The sequence below is a fragment of the Cydia amplana genome, chromosome 22 (assembly GCF_948474715.1).
Source record: "Cydia amplana chromosome 22, ilCydAmpl1.1, whole genome shotgun sequence".
Taxonomy (NCBI): Eukaryota; Metazoa; Arthropoda; class Insecta; order Lepidoptera; family Tortricidae; genus Cydia; species Cydia amplana.
In genome coordinates, this window is record NC_086090.1 from 8024017 (window position 1) to 8042507 (window position 18491).

At 40.2% G+C, this 18491-nt stretch overlaps 1 protein-coding gene across 1 annotated transcript; it reads right to left on the reverse strand.

The window, feature by feature from the left end:
- Window positions 1–426: 426 nt before the first annotated feature.
- LOC134658308 (uncharacterized) lies at window positions 427–9140 on the reverse strand. The gene is made up of 7 exons (XM_063513939.1): window positions 9042–9140; window positions 8530–8699; window positions 7548–7720; window positions 6459–6559; window positions 5663–5823; window positions 3964–4062; window positions 427–528 (listed from the first exon to the last, which is right to left on the reverse strand). Exons 1-7 carry the CDS (start codon window positions 9131–9133, stop codon window positions 434–436), a joined length of 891 nt encoding a protein of 296 aa, XP_063370009.1. The 5' UTR covers window positions 9134–9140; the 3' UTR covers window positions 427–433.
- Window positions 9141–18491: the final 9351 nt, after the last annotated feature.

Below are 18491 nucleotides of genomic sequence, written 5' to 3' on the forward strand. Positions count from 1 at the left end.
TATACCATTATTTAGATTTGCTGTGTTTGATTTTAGTACTTACAAGGGATAGTAAATTGGAAAACGTGTAATTGATTACAAACATTTATTTACCACTTAGTTTATATTCAGTCATAGGGACTATTCCGTCTACTAGTGTTTTTCTCGAACAACGAACAATATTGATAATTTCACCGACAAGGCAGCGATTGCTTTTAGTTTCAGCAATCAAAAGCAGATGGTTTTGTTTCCTACGATTGAAAAGCAAAGAAATATACGCTCGTGGACGGAATAGTCCCTAAGACGGAATTAGCCACATTGACCTTATTTAAGTACACATTTTAAATTAAACATTATACCTTAATCATATATGTACAGTCCTAAAAGGAGTCTTTAGCTCAGTTTTTTTATCTACGTCATAAAAAGAGCATATAACTCAAACTGTCGTATAAACTCATAACGCCGTGTGGCCCGCGTTCTGTTGAGGCACTTCTATCATTAGCTCCGTCAGGTCGTCACTTATTTTGACGTGCACCATCTTCTTCCATTCTGAAAAAAGAAAAAATATTGTTAGTCAAACCAATTTGTCAGTCAATAAGAACCAGGAAACTATACTCATCCTTTTTTTTTTTGGGTGCTTGAAATGAGACAGTCTTTTGACAAACTATTTCCCCATATAAACATTATAAACTTCGATATTTGAGAGACGACTATAGCGGCTAAATAGAAAAAGTGTAATGGCATTGCAATCATTCAATTTGATACATGTATCAATTGTCAGGCGATGCATCAATTAGGTATCTCGCTTCCATTCCGGTTTTCAACCTCTTAAGGAATTATTTCCGGAGTAAAAACGAAGGTGCGTTGGAGTAAGATGAAAAGTCGGCCGTAATGCTACGGCATACCCCGCCCCCCCCCCCTGGTGGCTAGTTATTGAAGGCTGTCCAGTTATAGAAACCTTATACTAAAATGAATTCTGTTTATAGGTGAATAGAATTCATTTTTAGTTTAGGGTGGCCAGTTACTGGCGAATTGCCCTATGTAACGTGGACCAAAGATAATTAAAATACTTAGGCAGAAGGGGGAGGACCCCCGCTCCGAGTCGTTTCTGGTGCAAAGGCTATCCATAGCCATCCAGCGCGGCAGTATTATGGGCACTTTTGCACCGGAAGCGTCTAGGAGCGGCAGCAATGTTTAGTTAGTAGTTAGTTTGTAAGTATGACTGACTGTATGTATGTCTTTTTAATTGTATTTTAACCTGTCTTTTACTGCAATAAAAAAAAAGCGGCCAAGTGCGAGTCGGACTCGCCCATGAAGGGTTCCGTATTTAGGCGATTTATGACGTATAAAAAAAAAACTACTTACTAGATCTCGTTCAAACCAATTTTCGGTGGAAGTTTACATGGTAATGTACATCATATATTTTTTTTAGTTTTATCATTCTCTTATTTTAGAAGTTACAGGGGGGGGGACACACATTTTACCACTTTGGAAGTGTCTCTCGCGCAAACTATTCAGTTTAGAAAAAAATGATATTAGAAACCTCAATATTATTTTTGAAGACCTATCCATAGATACCCCACACGTATGGGTTTGATGAAAAAAAAATTTTTGAGTTTCAGTTCGAAGTATGGGGAACCCCAAAAATTTATTGTTTTTTTTCTATTTTTGTGTGAAAATCTTAATGCGGTTCACATAATACATCTACTTACCAAGTTTCAACAGTATAGTTCTTATAGTTTCGGAGAAAAGTGGCTGTGACATACGGACGGACAGACAGACGGACAGACGGACAGACAGACAGACAGACATGACGAATCTATAAGGGTTCCGTTTTTTGCCATTTGGCTACGGAACCCTAAAAATTGTCTTATTAAAATACTAAGTTAAAATACAAAGTACAATACGAGAAACAAGAACTCGCGGCCAATAACCATAACACAAAGAAATTGTGGAATACTATTAAAAATATATGTAATATAAGTAAGAGAAACTCTCAGCCCACAGAACTTATTTCCACGTCTAATCCTGTAGACTCCCTAAACAACTGCAATAGATTTTTTACATCCGTGGGCCAAACGCTGGCTGGTAACATTATCTCAAACTCTGGTGAGTCGGAGGAAATAATTGCCAGTAAATTTCAACTAAGTGGGGGTAATGTTCTTGGCTTCTTTATGCAGCCAACGGATCAAAAGGAAATTGAAAGTATAATATTACAACTAAAAGATGACAGTGCGCCTGGGCCGGACGGCATTAGCAATAAGCTCCTAAAGTACATTAGAAATGTTATAATTGAACCTTTGACCCACATCTATAATCTCAGTCTCGGCTTGGGATGCTTTCCGGATCTGTGGAAAATTGCTTCGGTTACTCCCATCCATAAAGAAGGGCCTAAAGATATCCCCGGCAACTATAGGCCCATATCTTTGCTTAGCACCTTCTCAAAAATTTTAGAAAAGCTTGTTAACAGACGATTGGTAAAATATTTAGATAAATTTGATCTCTTATCTGAGCGACAATTCGGGTTTAGAAGGAACCGTTCCACGGAAGATGCCACTTTAGTTCTTACAAACCTCATATCGTCGTATTTGGACAAAAATTTAAAATGTATTGGGGTCTTTTTAGACCTAGCTAAAGCCTTCGATACGGTGTCCTTTCCGATTCTGCTTCGGAAACTATATAATATAGGCATTCGGGGTGTGCCACTGGCCTGGTTCACAAGTTACCTGTCTGGGAGAAGGCAGTTCGTTAAGGTGGGTTCTTTTAATAGCGACTATGAGCGCATCGGGTTCGGGGTTCCTCAAGGTAGCATTCTCGGCCCGACACTATTTACAATCTATATTAACGATATTCTTAATCTTAATATCCCAAATTCTGAGATTATATGTTACGCGGACGACACCGTCATACTGTTTAACGATACTAACTGGGAGAAAGTAATTGCTGTCACTGAAAGAGGTATGCAAATGGCAGCGCGCTGGTTTCGCGACAATCTTCTGACCATTAACAGTGATAAAACGAAATTCTTATGTTTTCATAAAACTGCTTTGACAAAACCATCTTTCGATCCCACCATAAAAATCCACTCGTGTACTGATTTCCCAGATAATCTCTGTAACTGTAATTGTGATAGAATCCAGCGCGCTGACATTATAAAATACCTTGGCGTTTTTGTAGATGAAAACTTAAATTTTAAACATCACATTCACAAACTCTCTGGTAGAATCAGAAAGTCTATTTATATATTTAAGAAACTCCGTCTTGCTGCAGATGAATCTTTACTAAAACTGGTCTATGTCGCACTGTGCCAATCTGTAATCTGTTATTGCATTGGGGTGTGGGGCAGTGCAGCAAAGACTACCATGCTAGAAATTGAAAGAGCGCAACGTTCGGTGCTGAAAGTAATGTTCAAAAAACCTTTCCGTTTTCCAACTGCTGATCTCTTTGCTCAAGCTAAAGTTCTGTCCGTTCGTCAACTTTTTATTCACAAAATTTGCTTGCAAACACATAAATCGTCTAAATTATTAAAGGACTATAATAAGTTAACACAAAAACGCGTTTTCAATTTACCCATTCCAAGAGTAAATTCAGCATTTGGCAAACGTTTTGGTGATTGCATCAGAGCGTCTACATACAATGCAATAAACAAACTATGTAACCTCAGGGATTGCACTCAAATGGAAGCGAAAAAACTACTTTTCATACTGCTGCACTCGCAAAATTATGCCGAGACAGAAGACATATTTGACAGGATCTAGTTTCAATATTGTGTCTAGGGTTAGCTTTAGTTTGTAGTTAAGATTACTAGTCGTAAGTAGTTTCTTACTAAATGTTAGACTAAATGTAACAGCTCCGATATTTAATTGTAATTTGGTTCCCCGCGATACAGGCATTGCCTAGTGCCCTGGTATATCTGTAACCTATTTGCTGAAATAAATTGATCTTTATTCTTATTCTTGTTTATTCTTAAGTTGTGGACAGTACCTTCCCCAGTAACTTCGTGCTTGACTTCCAGCAGCTGATCATCCTCGTTCACGTCGGCGAACACCATCTCCGGGACGCTCCTATCCTCCTCATCATACCCTGAAATACAATACAAGGGTGAATCAACTATTTCTTGTCACTCGTTGCCATGGTTACGTTCTCCTGGGTCACTCTTTAAAACCTGATTTTTAGGCATTTAAATTCACCAAAAACGCTTTTTTGTGATACTTATAAACCCTTTCCATTCAGGGTCGTCTACCAAGCGTGTCCGAAGACGGTGGTGTACAATGTCTTCTAACAAACTATGCTACTATTGTCTCTTGGCTGACCGGACAGAATAACAACAAGAAATAGTTGATCCACCCACAATACAATACAAATCCTCTTTATTGCACAACCTCAGAATAAATGTACATGGAAACACAAATAACACATGAAGACAGAGGTAAACAACAGGCGGGCTTATCGCTAAAGAGCGATCTCTTCCAGACAACCTTTAGGTAGTGGAGAAATGAAAAATGATATAATTAGGAGGTGCAAAAAAAACTAAATGTAAACTAGAATCATAGTAGACAATAATTTATGAACATGCACTATAGGCCACCAAACGAAGGAATTACAGCGGAAATAATACCTACATGTATAAGCAAATTTTGGCATAGTTGTAGGGAATGGTTTATTAAACAAGATACTAAAAGTACCGGCGGGTAGGGGTGAAGCTAACGGGTAGGGGGGGGGGGGGTTTAAGGTCCCTTTTTATAGTTTTTCGTAAAAAAACTCTTAAACGGTGGCCCGTAGTAAAAAAGGTTCTATTACATAAGTAATCTACATAAAATGTTCTACAAAAAAGATTCAGTACACTTTTTCACTAGGATCAATATTTTAAAATATATTCAGGTGGGAAAGTTACGTATAATTTGTTCTAAGATCGTTTTATTTTAGTTAAAGTTTTGTAGCCATAGCAAGTAGCCATTTTTAAAAATTTCTAATAACGTAATCATTGAATCATTTTACGGTTTAGACATGGTTTAGACTCACTTTGTTTTAAGTCACTCGCGCGACATGTTGACACGGCGCGCCACAGTACGCGATACACGGCCGTCGTGAACGCTACTCGCAATGTTAGTGCTTGAGAAAGGAGACCTAGGCTCTCCGAAACAACATGTCGCGCGAGTGACTTAAAACAAGCGAGTCTCAACCGTAAAATTATTCAATGTTAGTATGCCTCACACACAGACAATCCAACCTCTAGACATAGCATAGTCGCGCTACCCCCTCTGCCACACATACGGTAGCGTTACTCCATCTTCGGGTCAATCCCGTGCCGTGATTGGTCCGTGTCTTTGAACGGACCAATCACGGCACGGGATTCGCTCACCTCGTCCCCCCGCACCCCCGTATTTTTGGCAGCATCGGTTTCATGAAAGAATTGGCCTAAGCTCAGTCTAGAGGTTGGATTGTCAGTGGCCTCACAACAGTTTAAATTCGATTAATGACTTTAACCGGCAAAAAAACAATATTATTATAGAACCTGTTCACAAAATTTCACAAAAATCCGATGTAGAGACAGCATCCCACAGACCCACAATGGCATTATTGCCAAAGTTGAAACGGACTTCAACTTTCAACTTTGGCAATAATGCCATTGTGGGTCTGTGGGATGCTGTCTACATCGGATTTTTGTGAAATTTATTAGTACCTATCGTGCCGTCCATCCGTATCCTCTTAATAGGGCGCCGCTCGGTGGCCGTTTTCCTCTTGAGCCGGGGCTCTTCCGGTTCCGGCAGACTCGACACCCGCGCCACTTCGGCCCTGATCGCGCGTTTCACCTCCTCGGATAGGTCGACGCTGCTGTGATTCCTGTATTTTGAGATATTCATTGACAACCACATTTACCATAGACAACATTTTTTTTTTAATTGTTATTGAACCAAAATTATAGATGGTCAACCAAATCGTGTCAGTAAAAAAAGGCGCGAAATTCAAAGTTTCTATGGGACGATATCCCTTCGCGCCTACATTTTTCAAATTTGCCGCCTTTTTCTACTGTCAAGATCTGGTTGACCAAGTATATGTGGTTTTTTTTATGTTTCCCTGGCTTGCAGTATAATTTATTATTTCTCACCTAGCCTATCTGAGTGTTCCACTGCTGGGCAAAGGGCTCTCCCCTTGATTTCCATATTTTAATTAAATTATTAAAGCAGTATTAAAGCTACTAAAGTTACTATATATTTAGGAACAAATATATTTCTGATATTAGGTAAGAATTACTTCCTAATATTAGAGACCTGGTGCTCTGGTTATATTTTTTGTTTTAAGGTGGAAAACGGTGGCAGCCGAGTTGGTGCAACTGGCCTGTGCACACCGGATGCGTGTGCGTTGTAATATACAGATCCTTATGAGAGACGGCACACCGCTTGCGTAGCGCGACGTGTGCGTACACTGCTCAAACATATTAGCGCACGCACCCAGTGTGCTCTGGCCTCTAGTGTTACCTGTATTTGGTGATGGGTTCATCGTCGCTGTCCGAGTCTGGCGTGACGTGCTTCGCGGAGAAAAACTCGCGCCACTTGCCGATCAGATCATCTGCCAATTTCTGGAAGCGTATGGAAAATAAACTAAGATGCCTACTATTTAGAGTTGAGCACTTTTCCTAAAGCTCGTGAAGATCAGGGTTGCTACAGATGTAACGTACGTAGGTAGGTTACGTTACCTACGGTACTACCTATTTGTCATGCTAGTTCAGCCAATGTCAGTATTGTCAGTACTTTTTGTACCGAGACTGACTGAAATAGCAAGACACATTCGTGAAAATACGGTGGAAAACAATTATGCATTCCATCTGTAAACTGCAATTACAGCTCTGGATTTCCTACGAATATTTACGACGGACCGCCACTAAAGATAATATACTTCCAAAACTGTGTGGCGCTATATTTAATAATTCTATACATAAAATGTATTTAAGTATTATATTTTCATTGTATTTTTATGCTTGCGAGCGCAGTCAGATAATTTCAATAAACTTATTAAATATGTAACAGTAAGTTGACACACGCAAAAAGCTAAGGCACTAAGGCAGTGTTCACATAGTATGCGGATCCGCACGACGCTCCAGCGCGAAAGGCACGGCTATAAACCTGTCACGCTCACACTCATTGTGAACGGTATTCACATGGTTAAATATCAACCTATTTCATTCTTTCAATTTTATATTCTTCTTCCTCGCGTTGTCCCGGCATTTTGGCCACGGCTCATGGGAGCCTGGGGTCCGCTTGGCAACTAATCCCAGGAATTGGCGTAGGCACTAGTTTTTACGAAAGCGATTGCCATCTGACCTTCCAACCCAGAGGGTAAACTAGGCCTTATTGGGATTAGACCGGTTTCCTCACGATGTTTTCCTTCACCGAAAAGCGACTGGTAAATATCAAATGATATTTCGTACATAAGTTCCGAAAAACTCATTGGTACGAGCCGGGGTTTGAACCCGCGACCTCCGGATCGGAAGTCGCACGCTCTTACCGCTAGGCCACCAGCGCTTCTTTTTCTTTCTTTCAATTTTATATTAACTATAATCTCCTCACATGTTTCAAAGGCTTGGCCATCCTCAGCATATAATGATCCGGGTGTGTCTCCCTCATCTCGCATTTCTGGCACAAATCATAGTCCGCACAGGAGACGCATTTGTACCGGAACCCGGACACGGCCAGCCCGCAGCTATCACATACAATGCCTTTGTGTTCGTGGATCTCGCTATCTGGAATAAATATTTTATTTTTATTTTTTATTTTATTTTATTATGGCAATAAAAATATGTAGAACAATTAAAAATTGGTGAAATCTAAAAGTGTTTTACATAAAATAAGGCTATAAATCACTCAGTGTATGTGGTTTATTGACCGAGCGTTACCAAAGGTCTCCAACCGATTCTCGTGAAATTTGGTGTAAGCTTATCACGAACTCTACAGCTCACAGAGACACTAGTTGATAAGGTAATTGCCACAGCAAATGTGCTAAATCAGGGACCTCCAAACTTTATGACCCAAGAGCAGACAGGGTCAAAACTTGGCATTTATGGCAGCTTTTACAGTTTCAATCCAAGCATTCTGACTTTAATTGCAGGCTGGATTGACAGCAAGGCCGATTGGACCAGGTTAAGAGATTCCTGTCTTAGAAATTAAAAAATATCAAAGTTTGGTGGATACTTTGAGAACTGGCAGCTTCTTTTCCGTCCGTCCGTCTGTCACCAGGCTGTAATCTCACGAACTGTGATAGCTAGACAGTTGAAATTTTCACAGATGATGTATTTCTGTTGCCGCTATAACAACAAATACTAAAAACAGAATAAAATAAAGATTTAAGTGGGGCTCCCATACAACAAACATGATTTTTGACCGAAGTTAAGCAACGTCGGGCGGGGTCAGTACTTGGATGGGTGACCGTTTTTTTGCTTGTTTTGCTGTTTTTTGTTGATGGTGCTGAACCCTCCGTGCGCGAGTCCGACTCGCACTTGGCCGGTTTTTTTTAACATATATTAGTTCCGTTTTAATAAATCAACATTAATACCTTTTTCTGTATTCCCTGGTAGACAAAGCGAGGGCACAGCAGTGTCACAAAGATGCTTGTTTTTTATAGACGAGGGAGGAAAGTGTCGCGAGCAGAACCGGTGCGAAACCAGCACCTTGTCCTTTTCTAGCAGGTCCGTGCGCCCCGCCGCTTGCAGCCATTGCACTTGCCTGTGGTTATATTTTTATTTTCCGTTTAGAGAATTGACCAGAACATCTCGTGAGAGGTCTGTGCCCAACAGTGGGATGTTTAAGGGCTGATGAGATATTCACAATATCTCAATTTTTATGATAAAGTACATGTTGTGAGGTTGTGAGCACCTGTAGAATGCATGCTTCTTAAGTTTTATGAATTAAATTCATACACGCCATTAATGTTAAGCAAATAAACGCATTTCATTTCACTTCACGGACAAAAATATAAAATGAGATTTACTAAAGGCATTTTTACATCGAATCAATTTAAAATAGTGATACTTATCACAAGTATAAAATTGATAATTGATACGATACCGTCGTTTTTCTTTCGGCAAACTATAGTAGTTCAAATGTTTGTTTTGTTTGCTGTTACGACCACATCCTTGTACACAGCAATAATTCACCATTATAACTTTAACTCATGAATCTAGTATTCTAGGATGCTACCTTCTGTTATTTTTAAGATAAGTATTGTTTTGATTTGAACATGATTGATTGACATGAGTCCGGTTAATGCTCAACCCAGGAATGTACAGCCCAATAATTGGCGTCCACTTTTTTGGACGCGAGTTATTGGGTTGTACATTATTGCCCTGTCCAAACAGTGGCTTCATATTATTGGCACGGACCAAGCTTGTACACCCTGATAACGCTCAACCCAATAATACACGACCCAATAATACGAATCCATTTAGTGAACGCCGAATATTGGTCGCATATTATTGGCCCGTACCGATAATGCTCGACCTGGGATTGCTCAACCCAGGAATGTACAGCCCAATAATTGGCGTCCACTTTTCGCTGCATACCACAGACTATAAATATTTGACACATAGAGTGATATTCTAGGGATGGGACGACGATTTTTAAGTTTACGATTCAATAATGTTGTCAGTAAAAAAAGGCGCGAAATTCAAATTTTCTATGGGACGTTATCCCTTCGCGCCTACATTTTTCAAATTTGCCGCCTTTTTCTACTGTCAAGATCTGGTTGACCAAGTACATAAATTATAATTTGTCAAAGGACTGTCTCATTTCAAACATAGACAGAGAGAATCATACTGTCTTTGTCTTACACTAGTACTAGCACCCAAAAGAAAAGGATGAGTATAGTTTATAGGATGAGTATTTTTTTGTGGTAACACACTATCGCACCGCCCGCGACCTTGGTGCGTGGCACCCATAAGTGAGAGCGAGAAAGAGATATCTGTCTCTCGCTCTTATTTATGGGTGCGACGCACCAAGGTCGCGTTGCGGTGCGGTGCGATAGTGTGTTATCACTTTTATATACTTACAATTTGGTTTGACCAACTATATATTTCTTTGTCATAAGCCCCCTCCACACTCATGCGCGAATCGAGGCGCGAAGCCGCGAACGCGAGTGCGGAGTCGATTTCGCAGAGTGTGGAGGGGGCCTAAGGTGGAAGTTGGTGGAAGGATATTATGGTCTTGTTACGGAGCTCCTGGATGTGGTGGTGCAATTTAGGAGGATGTCGTCGGCGTATTGCATGATTGTGGTTGCCATTTTGGTTGTTTTAAGCCCCCTCCAGACAATGTGCGTGAATCGCGGCGGGAAAACGCGAACGGGAGTGTGGAGGGGGCTTTAGAGGCGGTCCAGATTTTAAGGCCCCAGTACACAATGGGCCATCGCCGGCCACTCCAAGGGACGCAGCCATGCGGTAGAATGAGATAGCAATATCACTTGCTCCCTCTAACGCATAAATGCGTCCCTTGGAGTGGCCGGCGATGGCCCATTGTGTACTGGGGCCATAGCAGGTAGCATCCTATAGAAGTGGTCTACGCGTGCCTCCGTGAGGGACAAAACATACGCAGTGCGACGCTATGATTGGTCGAATTTATTCGTTGCTTACCATAATCCAAACTAAATTATGGTGGGGAATAAAAAAAAATGTGAGACTGTGACAAGGACAAACAATAATAGCGCTTTCGCTGCTACTCCTACTGAAAGTTACATAAGACTATCCCGTTCTGTCAGTTATTCCTACCACTCTTGCCCAATCTTGTTTAATACTAGATTCATGACTGGGGCCTTTACATTATTGGTCCCAGCACTGAGCCCAAGTCGTAACACACTACCGCACCGCACCGATTTTTGCGCGCCCATAAGTGAGACCGAGAAACATATATCTCTTTCTCGCTCTCACATATTGTTGCGGCGCAACGTGGCCTTGGTGCGGTGCGGTAGTGTGTTATGGCTATTATGTTTTCCGGCAAAGATTTCAAGGATATGATAGCCTGGCCACACAAGCACGGAATTTTCATTCGGTTTCCGTACGGAATATCAGGTGGGAACGGGACGTCCCTCTACAAATGCATAGCGCTGTCTCGCTTGCACATGTAAATTCCGTGGGTGTGCGGCCAAGCTATAGCCCCCTCCAGACTCCAGAGTATGGAGGTGGCTTAGCAAAAGAAGTAAGCTCCCATTCGCACGGCAGCTTTTTCAACGCGCGTTAAAAAAGCGTTTGAATGACACAAATGGATACATGTGTATTTATTGACACGACAGCGGTGGCGCTTTTTATCAAGCGTTATTGGATTTTAAACTTTGTGCCTTGGTTGTTAAATCGAATTTAGAGTGCGGACAGATTCAAGCGCTTTTTTAACGCGCGTTGAAAAAGCTGCCGTGCGAATGGGGGCTAAGGCCCCATACTCACGAGCGCTTTTACAAGGCGCGTTAAAAAAGCGTTTTAATGACACAAATGGATACATGTCTATGAAGGATATGGTCTTGTTTCGGAGCTCCTGGATGTGGTGGTGCAATTTAGGAGGATGTCGTCGGCGTATGCATGAATGTGGTTCCCATTTTGGTTGTTTTAAGCCCCATCCAGACTATGTGCGTGAATCGCGATGCGAAGCCACGAACGCGAGTGTCGAGGGGGCTTTAGAGGCGGTCCATGATTAGACTGGTGATCCATCCAGCGTGGTAATGCTGCGAGCATCATGGGCACCTTTGCACCAGGAAGGACTTGAAGCGTTTTGTCTTTTTTTTAATTTATAATTTTTATTTTTATTTGTAATTTTAGATCTTGTAACTATAATTTGAACAACTTCCCAGTATCTGATTCAGTTGAAATTTGGAGTACTATTGTAATTCCGGTGCCAATGCAATAATATGCTAGCAGGGTGGTGATCTGATGATGCAGTCCGTAGCAGGGATGTTGCGAATCTGCATCCGCATCCGCATAAAATCGATGCGGAGCTTATGCGGATGCGGATGTCGAACAAGTTGGTACAGGAACGTCTTAGCGGCGGCGTAAGTGCTGGGTAATTTCGTCATTACCTATAACGAAATCGTCTAGATCCAGAAAAGTCGGCCAAGTTACTGTTTATTAAATATAACGCACCTATATTCTTGCTCAAATACTAAACGTTTCGTTTTTTTTTAAATAAAAAAATACTAAAAATTTAATATTTGACGTTTTCTAAGTACCTAATCTTGACATCCGCATCCGCATCCGCATCCGCGGATGTGAGCCTTTAAATATCCGCATCCGCATCCATCATCATCATCATCATCATCCTGGCGTCAATCCCAGCTGTGCCCCCGCGCGGGGCGCGAGGACCCGGGGTCCGCCTTCCGACTCCTTCGTGTCCACTTTACCCGATCGGCGTCCCTGGTGGTGAGTCCGTTGGCACGCATGTCCTCCTTAACGACATCAAGCCATCGCTTCCTGGGCCGGCCTTTTCTTCCCGCATCCGCATCCGCATCCGCGGATGTCAAAATATCTACATCCGCAACATGCCTGGTCCGTAGGCAGCCAAAGGAACTCCTCGATGGAAAAACACAAACACAACGAGTTAGGCTCATTAGAAAGGTCTCAAGCAAGAAGTACTCGCTAGATAGACATGCAAATAAGAATAAGTACAGTCAGAAATAAAAGTGTGCCACGATTTTTGAAGGGAAAACTTCTTTAGCGGCGCTGGACACTTTTTGAGGTGGGGAAAAAATGATAAACTCGAGACAGCGTAAGGCGATCACGTGACCGTAAGATTTAGATGGCCACATTTAGATGGCATTTAAATCAATAAAGAAAAACTCAATGACATTACATGGAAAAGGTTCTAATCTTGTACGGGCTGAAATACGAGTATCTCACAGTTACATTCTAACTTTATAATCTTTATATCACTCAAATATGTCACAGAATGGCCTGGATCATCAGATTATTGTCTATTTGTGGGCATCCTAATGACTAATTAGTCCTAGGGTTCCTCGAGATAGTAAAACAGTCTAGATTCAACTGAGACACACTATAATTGCACGAAAGTCAATAAACAACATACAACATCCTTGTATTGCCAAATCTCTAATCAGAATCACTAATTAGGTAATCACAATTAATAATCGGAGATCAATGCGTCTACACGTGTCAAGGGTCGATAGGAACTATCCGGCGCAGCACTTGAGATTAGGTGACGTCATCAGGCTTGACCCGTGGTTTGTGCACTGTGTTCCCGACATCAATAAAGCTAGGTACATCTCGATGAAATCGCTAATAAAATGAACTCTAGTACTGGTGAATAAAACTCAAAATATCATGACCACATATATTTAGATGCGAGGTCTGCAAGGTAACTTTTCTCAAAAATGGACGGCAAAGTCGACGTTGCAGGTTAAACAATAGGTCGCGAAGTGCGTAGTTTATGGTCATTCAAAAAATTAAAAAGTTAAAAACATTGCAGTCTCGATTTCGGGACTGCAATGTTGCATACAAATTCCATTATTTAACGAGTTTTAAAAAGTTTGGAACTCGTTAAATAATGGAATTTGTATGCAACATTGCAGTCCCGAAATCGAGACTGCAATGTTTTTAACTTTTTAATTTTTTAATTATTATTATTATTATTATAACAGACTATCGCACCGCACCGCGACTTTGGAGCGTCGCACCCATAAGTGAGAGCGACAAAGAGATATCTGTTTCTCGCTCTCACTTATGAGTGCGACGTTGGTACCGCGACTATTTAGGTGTCTCAAATAGGTTAGCGTACTTTCAGCAGAAAAATACACTTCTTTTTTTTTTTAAAGGCGGCAAGCATATCTTTTTAATGGTTTTACTTTTTTATGTGAAAATTAGAACGTTGCTTCCGTAAAATATTTCTATTTCTTGCACCATTTTTGAGAAAAGCACTATATATGACTCGGTTGGAAGGCTACTTGCTGGCTTCGGATTCAATTAAACGGACTCCCAAGGTCGTCCGTTTAAAACGAATCCTCAGCCAGCAAGTAGCTACTTCCGAACCTCGACAATAATGTACTATTACAATTTCTATTCGAATTTTAAACAATTAACGCTACAAATTTGTATTTCGAATTTTAAACAAGCTCACTGACCAGCAATTTCGGAACTAAAGTTTTTCAATAGAAAGGAGGATGCAGGATGGGTCAATTATACATAGTGCTGCAGACATTTTGGACTAGTCATTGAGTTTTCACTTCTGTCGGCACTCCCGGAGTGCAACCCGTTGTTGGTTTTTTTTTGGCATAATTGTGTTAAAAGTGCACTGAGTGACGCCTTCTGTTATTGAAAATCACAACCCTTTTTAGTTACAAAGCTATTCACAATTGTTTAAGCAAATGTTAAGTTAATGTAGCGTGAAATGCGCTTTGTTTGTTTCTCCCTCTAATGCTGTAGGTATCCATTTTAATGTGTTTATATACTTAGCCATAAGAATCACTGGACACGTAGGTACTCGGTCTTTCTTCTCTGTCTAACCATTAACGACAAACGTGATGTGAACTTTAAACTAAAGCGCTCTTATAACCCGCATGGTTCGTTTGTAAACAATTTAATCTGAAAAAGGCGATGTTATAGCTATATAAAATTACTGTTTACAAGCGGGTAAATGTGTCCATGCATATCAAGTTATATGGAACATCATGGTATAATGTAATTTGTGCCCAATTTTAAAGAGTTAATTATAGGTACCGTAAAACGGGGTGAATAGACACGATTTTCAACTTCAAGGACGATTTTCACCAAGAATCCAAATGATAAAAGTAATAATTTTGACATCATGATTTGAGTCTTGCTTAGTTCTTCAATTCTGTATACTTATTTTTAATTTCAACCCGCTGATTTTAGAGAAAATGAAGAAAAACTACCCGATTTCGACATATCGTAAAACGGGGTCGATAGACACGTCATATGGGGTGATTAGAAAAAACAGTCACGGCTGTCACAAACTTCAAATAGGTTTTTATTAGGATAAAAGTAAATAAATAAACTGACTTTCACTAAATCACTTTTTTATAAATCAACTATAATTAAACTAGTCACATACTCATAAAACGTATGAGAATTGTATATAAAAAATCAACTTGGCTTACACTAGAAGCATATTCTTTAAGTACCTACCTATTATTTAAGGAGCAGTGATAAATATTTATATCACAATACATAAAATCACAATGAATAACTATGATAAAAAAGTGTTCAAACTCAAAACTCATATTTAATACCAAAATATATGAAACATTGCTAAATTTTATACTTTATAGTATTGTATAATTTAAAAATTTGAGAAAATACGTTTTGACAACCCTAGCATAAATATTTCCATTCACCCCTATTCGTTATTCTTCACCCCTCAGTCGTGTCTTTTCACCCCATATGACGTGTCTGTTGACCCCATATGGCGTGTCTCCTCACCCTGTTGTCGTGTCTATTCACCCCGTTGGGATGTAAAAACGGTTATGATTTGTTTTTTGCACATTTATCTTTAATTAATAAGGAAAATCGGCATTATCTTTTATTATTTAAACACTAGAAGAACTGGTTTACTTAATACATTATAAATAACACAATAACTAACCTGTATTTCACTGCTACGTCAAAGATCAGATAGGCAATATATCTTACTTTCACAAGGCCTCACTTCAAACTAAAATATTTATTATTTGTGACCATCCTCATGCTTGATTCGTGTTACCAGATTAAATATTGAATATTCTACTATAATTGTATCTCAAAAGAATTGGGGATGGTAGTCTACTTTTTAAAATATAACAATGTAAAGGAAAGTACCGAAATTTTCTCTATTCACCCCGCGATTTCTGGTGACCCCGTTTTACGGTAGGTAACGTTGACATTTAAATTGAGATCTCTGCCGAATTTCTTCATCATTTATAGGTAAACTAATTATTTTAAACGTTCCAAAATTGATTAACTACTTATCATACTTGTGCCGGAAGTTTGAATCGTTTTACTTTCTTGTATGCTCAGTGTAGGTACTCGTTGATTTCCATAGTTGCCCGCGTCCGTCATTTTACCTGAGAGGGGATAACTTTTTTCATAACTCAAAAATGGGTCAACTATGTATGTTCAAAATACCTAGTTTTTTTCGTATTATGGGGAGGGGGATGGGGGCATAATTTCGGTCTTTCGGAGCGATTATTTCTGAAAGTGTGTTTTTAGGGTTCCGTATCCAAAGGGTAAAAACGGGACCCTATTACTAAGACTCCGCTGTCCGTCCGTCCGTCCGTCTATCACCAGGCTGTATCTCACGAACCGTGATAGCTAGACAGTTGAAATTTTCACAGATGATGTATTTCTGTTGCCGCTATAACAAAAAATACTAAAAACAGAATAAAATAAAGATTTAAGGGGGGCTCCCATACAACAAACGTGATTTTTGACCGAAGTTAAGCAACGTCGGGCGGGGTCAGTACTTGGATGGGTGACCGTTTTTTTGCTTGTTTTGCTCTATTTTTTGTTGATGGTGCGGAACCCTCCGTGCGCGAGTCCGACTCGCACTTGGCCGGTTTTTTATGTATTTTTACAATGGACACCGCGATTTTTTTTTATATCAGTTTGTCGGCATGATTGATACTGACATGCAAAATTTCAGATTTCAGATCACTGTGCTAAACCGTGAATAGAAATAAACTGTATCAAAGCATAAGAACTATAACCAGTGGCGGATTTCCCATAAGGCACAGTAGGCTCGAGCCTAGGGCGGCGAGATATTAGGGGCGGCAAATTGTGGCAAAAAAATCGCTGATGATAACAAGAAATAACACAAAATTAGGCCAGGCAACGAATTCTCAAAAAAAGGTATAGAGGGAAATGCTTGGAACACAATTTTTGACTTCTTAACTTTGTTTGAACTAGTTAGGAGGAGAACATATCAAAAGTCCCCGGCCGTAGCACTTGAGCCGGGGGAAGAGGGAGGTTTGAAGGTCCTATTTTTCGGTTTTTCGCTTATATCTCGGAAACGGTATACACCTACTTGCCAGAATTTCATTTGCCATAATTTCATCTGCCATAATAGTCAACAGCCATTATATTGTTTCCCATAATTACATATGCAATACTTATTGTTTACTATATTAGTCACGTGCCAGAAACTTTGTTTGTTTTGTAGCCATAATAAAATTTGCTATTCAAATTGCTTCCCAGGAAGTAGGTTAGGTTAGGTTAGAACTGTGACCTCCTACAAAATAAAACGGCTACCAGAAAGTAGGTTAGATTATGTTAGAACTGTGAACAAGCGAGCGAGCGAAGGGAGCGAGCAAGACTTTCCGGGGCACTCCGACTCGGATAGGTTAGGTTCAGAAGTCGATGTTAGGTCTTTTTTTTTGCGCGCCTTGCTCCGGAGCAAGCGCCTTGCTCTTAGGGCGAACTGCGTAATCGTAATCGTATGCCAGAATTATAGTGACTAGATAGATTCAGGGAAAAACCATTATTTAGTATGGCGTTGAAATATTCTATTAAATAGTATTATTACAATTAATAATATGGACAACAACACGTATGGCACTCGTACGTTCTGAAATCTAATAATCGGGTAAACAAAGAGTATGTCACATCATTTTTATGGTAAACAAACAATTCGGGCAAATAATATTCGGGCATATGAGTATTATTTTATACAATTTTCGGACAAACAATAGACAACCCTCGGAAACTATGCGTTCTAACGACTCATCATTGTACAAAATGAAAGCTGATTAAATTTGCTACAAGTTTTATTTAGTACAGTTTATCGATATCTTGAGGGCCCACCACAGTTGTACGCGAATCGCGGCGCGAAGCCGCGAACGCGAGTGTGGCGTCGATTTCACAGATTGTTCACGCCTTCGCGCCTTGTTCCCCGTTTTTTGTCGGTTTTTCGGCCAGCGTCAAAGGAGGCGCGGAGCGCGAACTTGCAAGACTCCACAATACACACTATTTTGGCTCATCAGTTGCAAGATAAATATTAATTCTATTATACATAGCGGCTATATTTTACGGTTTTACAACAAAACAAAATGGAAAAATAGCTACAGCAAGTATGATGCCTTAGATAAATGACAGTTAAACTCGATAAGCTGATGCTTTTCAGCCATCTTGGCCTGAACTAAACTGCGAAATCACCGAGAAGTTTGCGAGTGTGGAGTCATACGTCAACGTCGCGATATGTTCGCTCGGCGAAATCGCGCCGCGATTCACGCACAATAGTCTGGAGGGGGGCTTGTATAGGGCCCTCCACACTCGTGCGCGAATCGCCGCGAACGCGAGTGTGGAGTCGATTTCGCAGATCTGCTACACTGTTAAAATCTTTCGGGTTCCTTTTCTCGTGAGCATCGTGAATATTATTGATGGAAATTTAATGCAAAATTATAGACATTCAAGAGCAAGAACAGAGTCCAAACAAAGTTAATAAGTTAAAAAGGTGTCCCAAGCCAATGGGCTTGGGACACATTTTTAACGACGAAAACGTATAAACGTAACGCAACGAAAAGGTATAGAGGGTAATGAC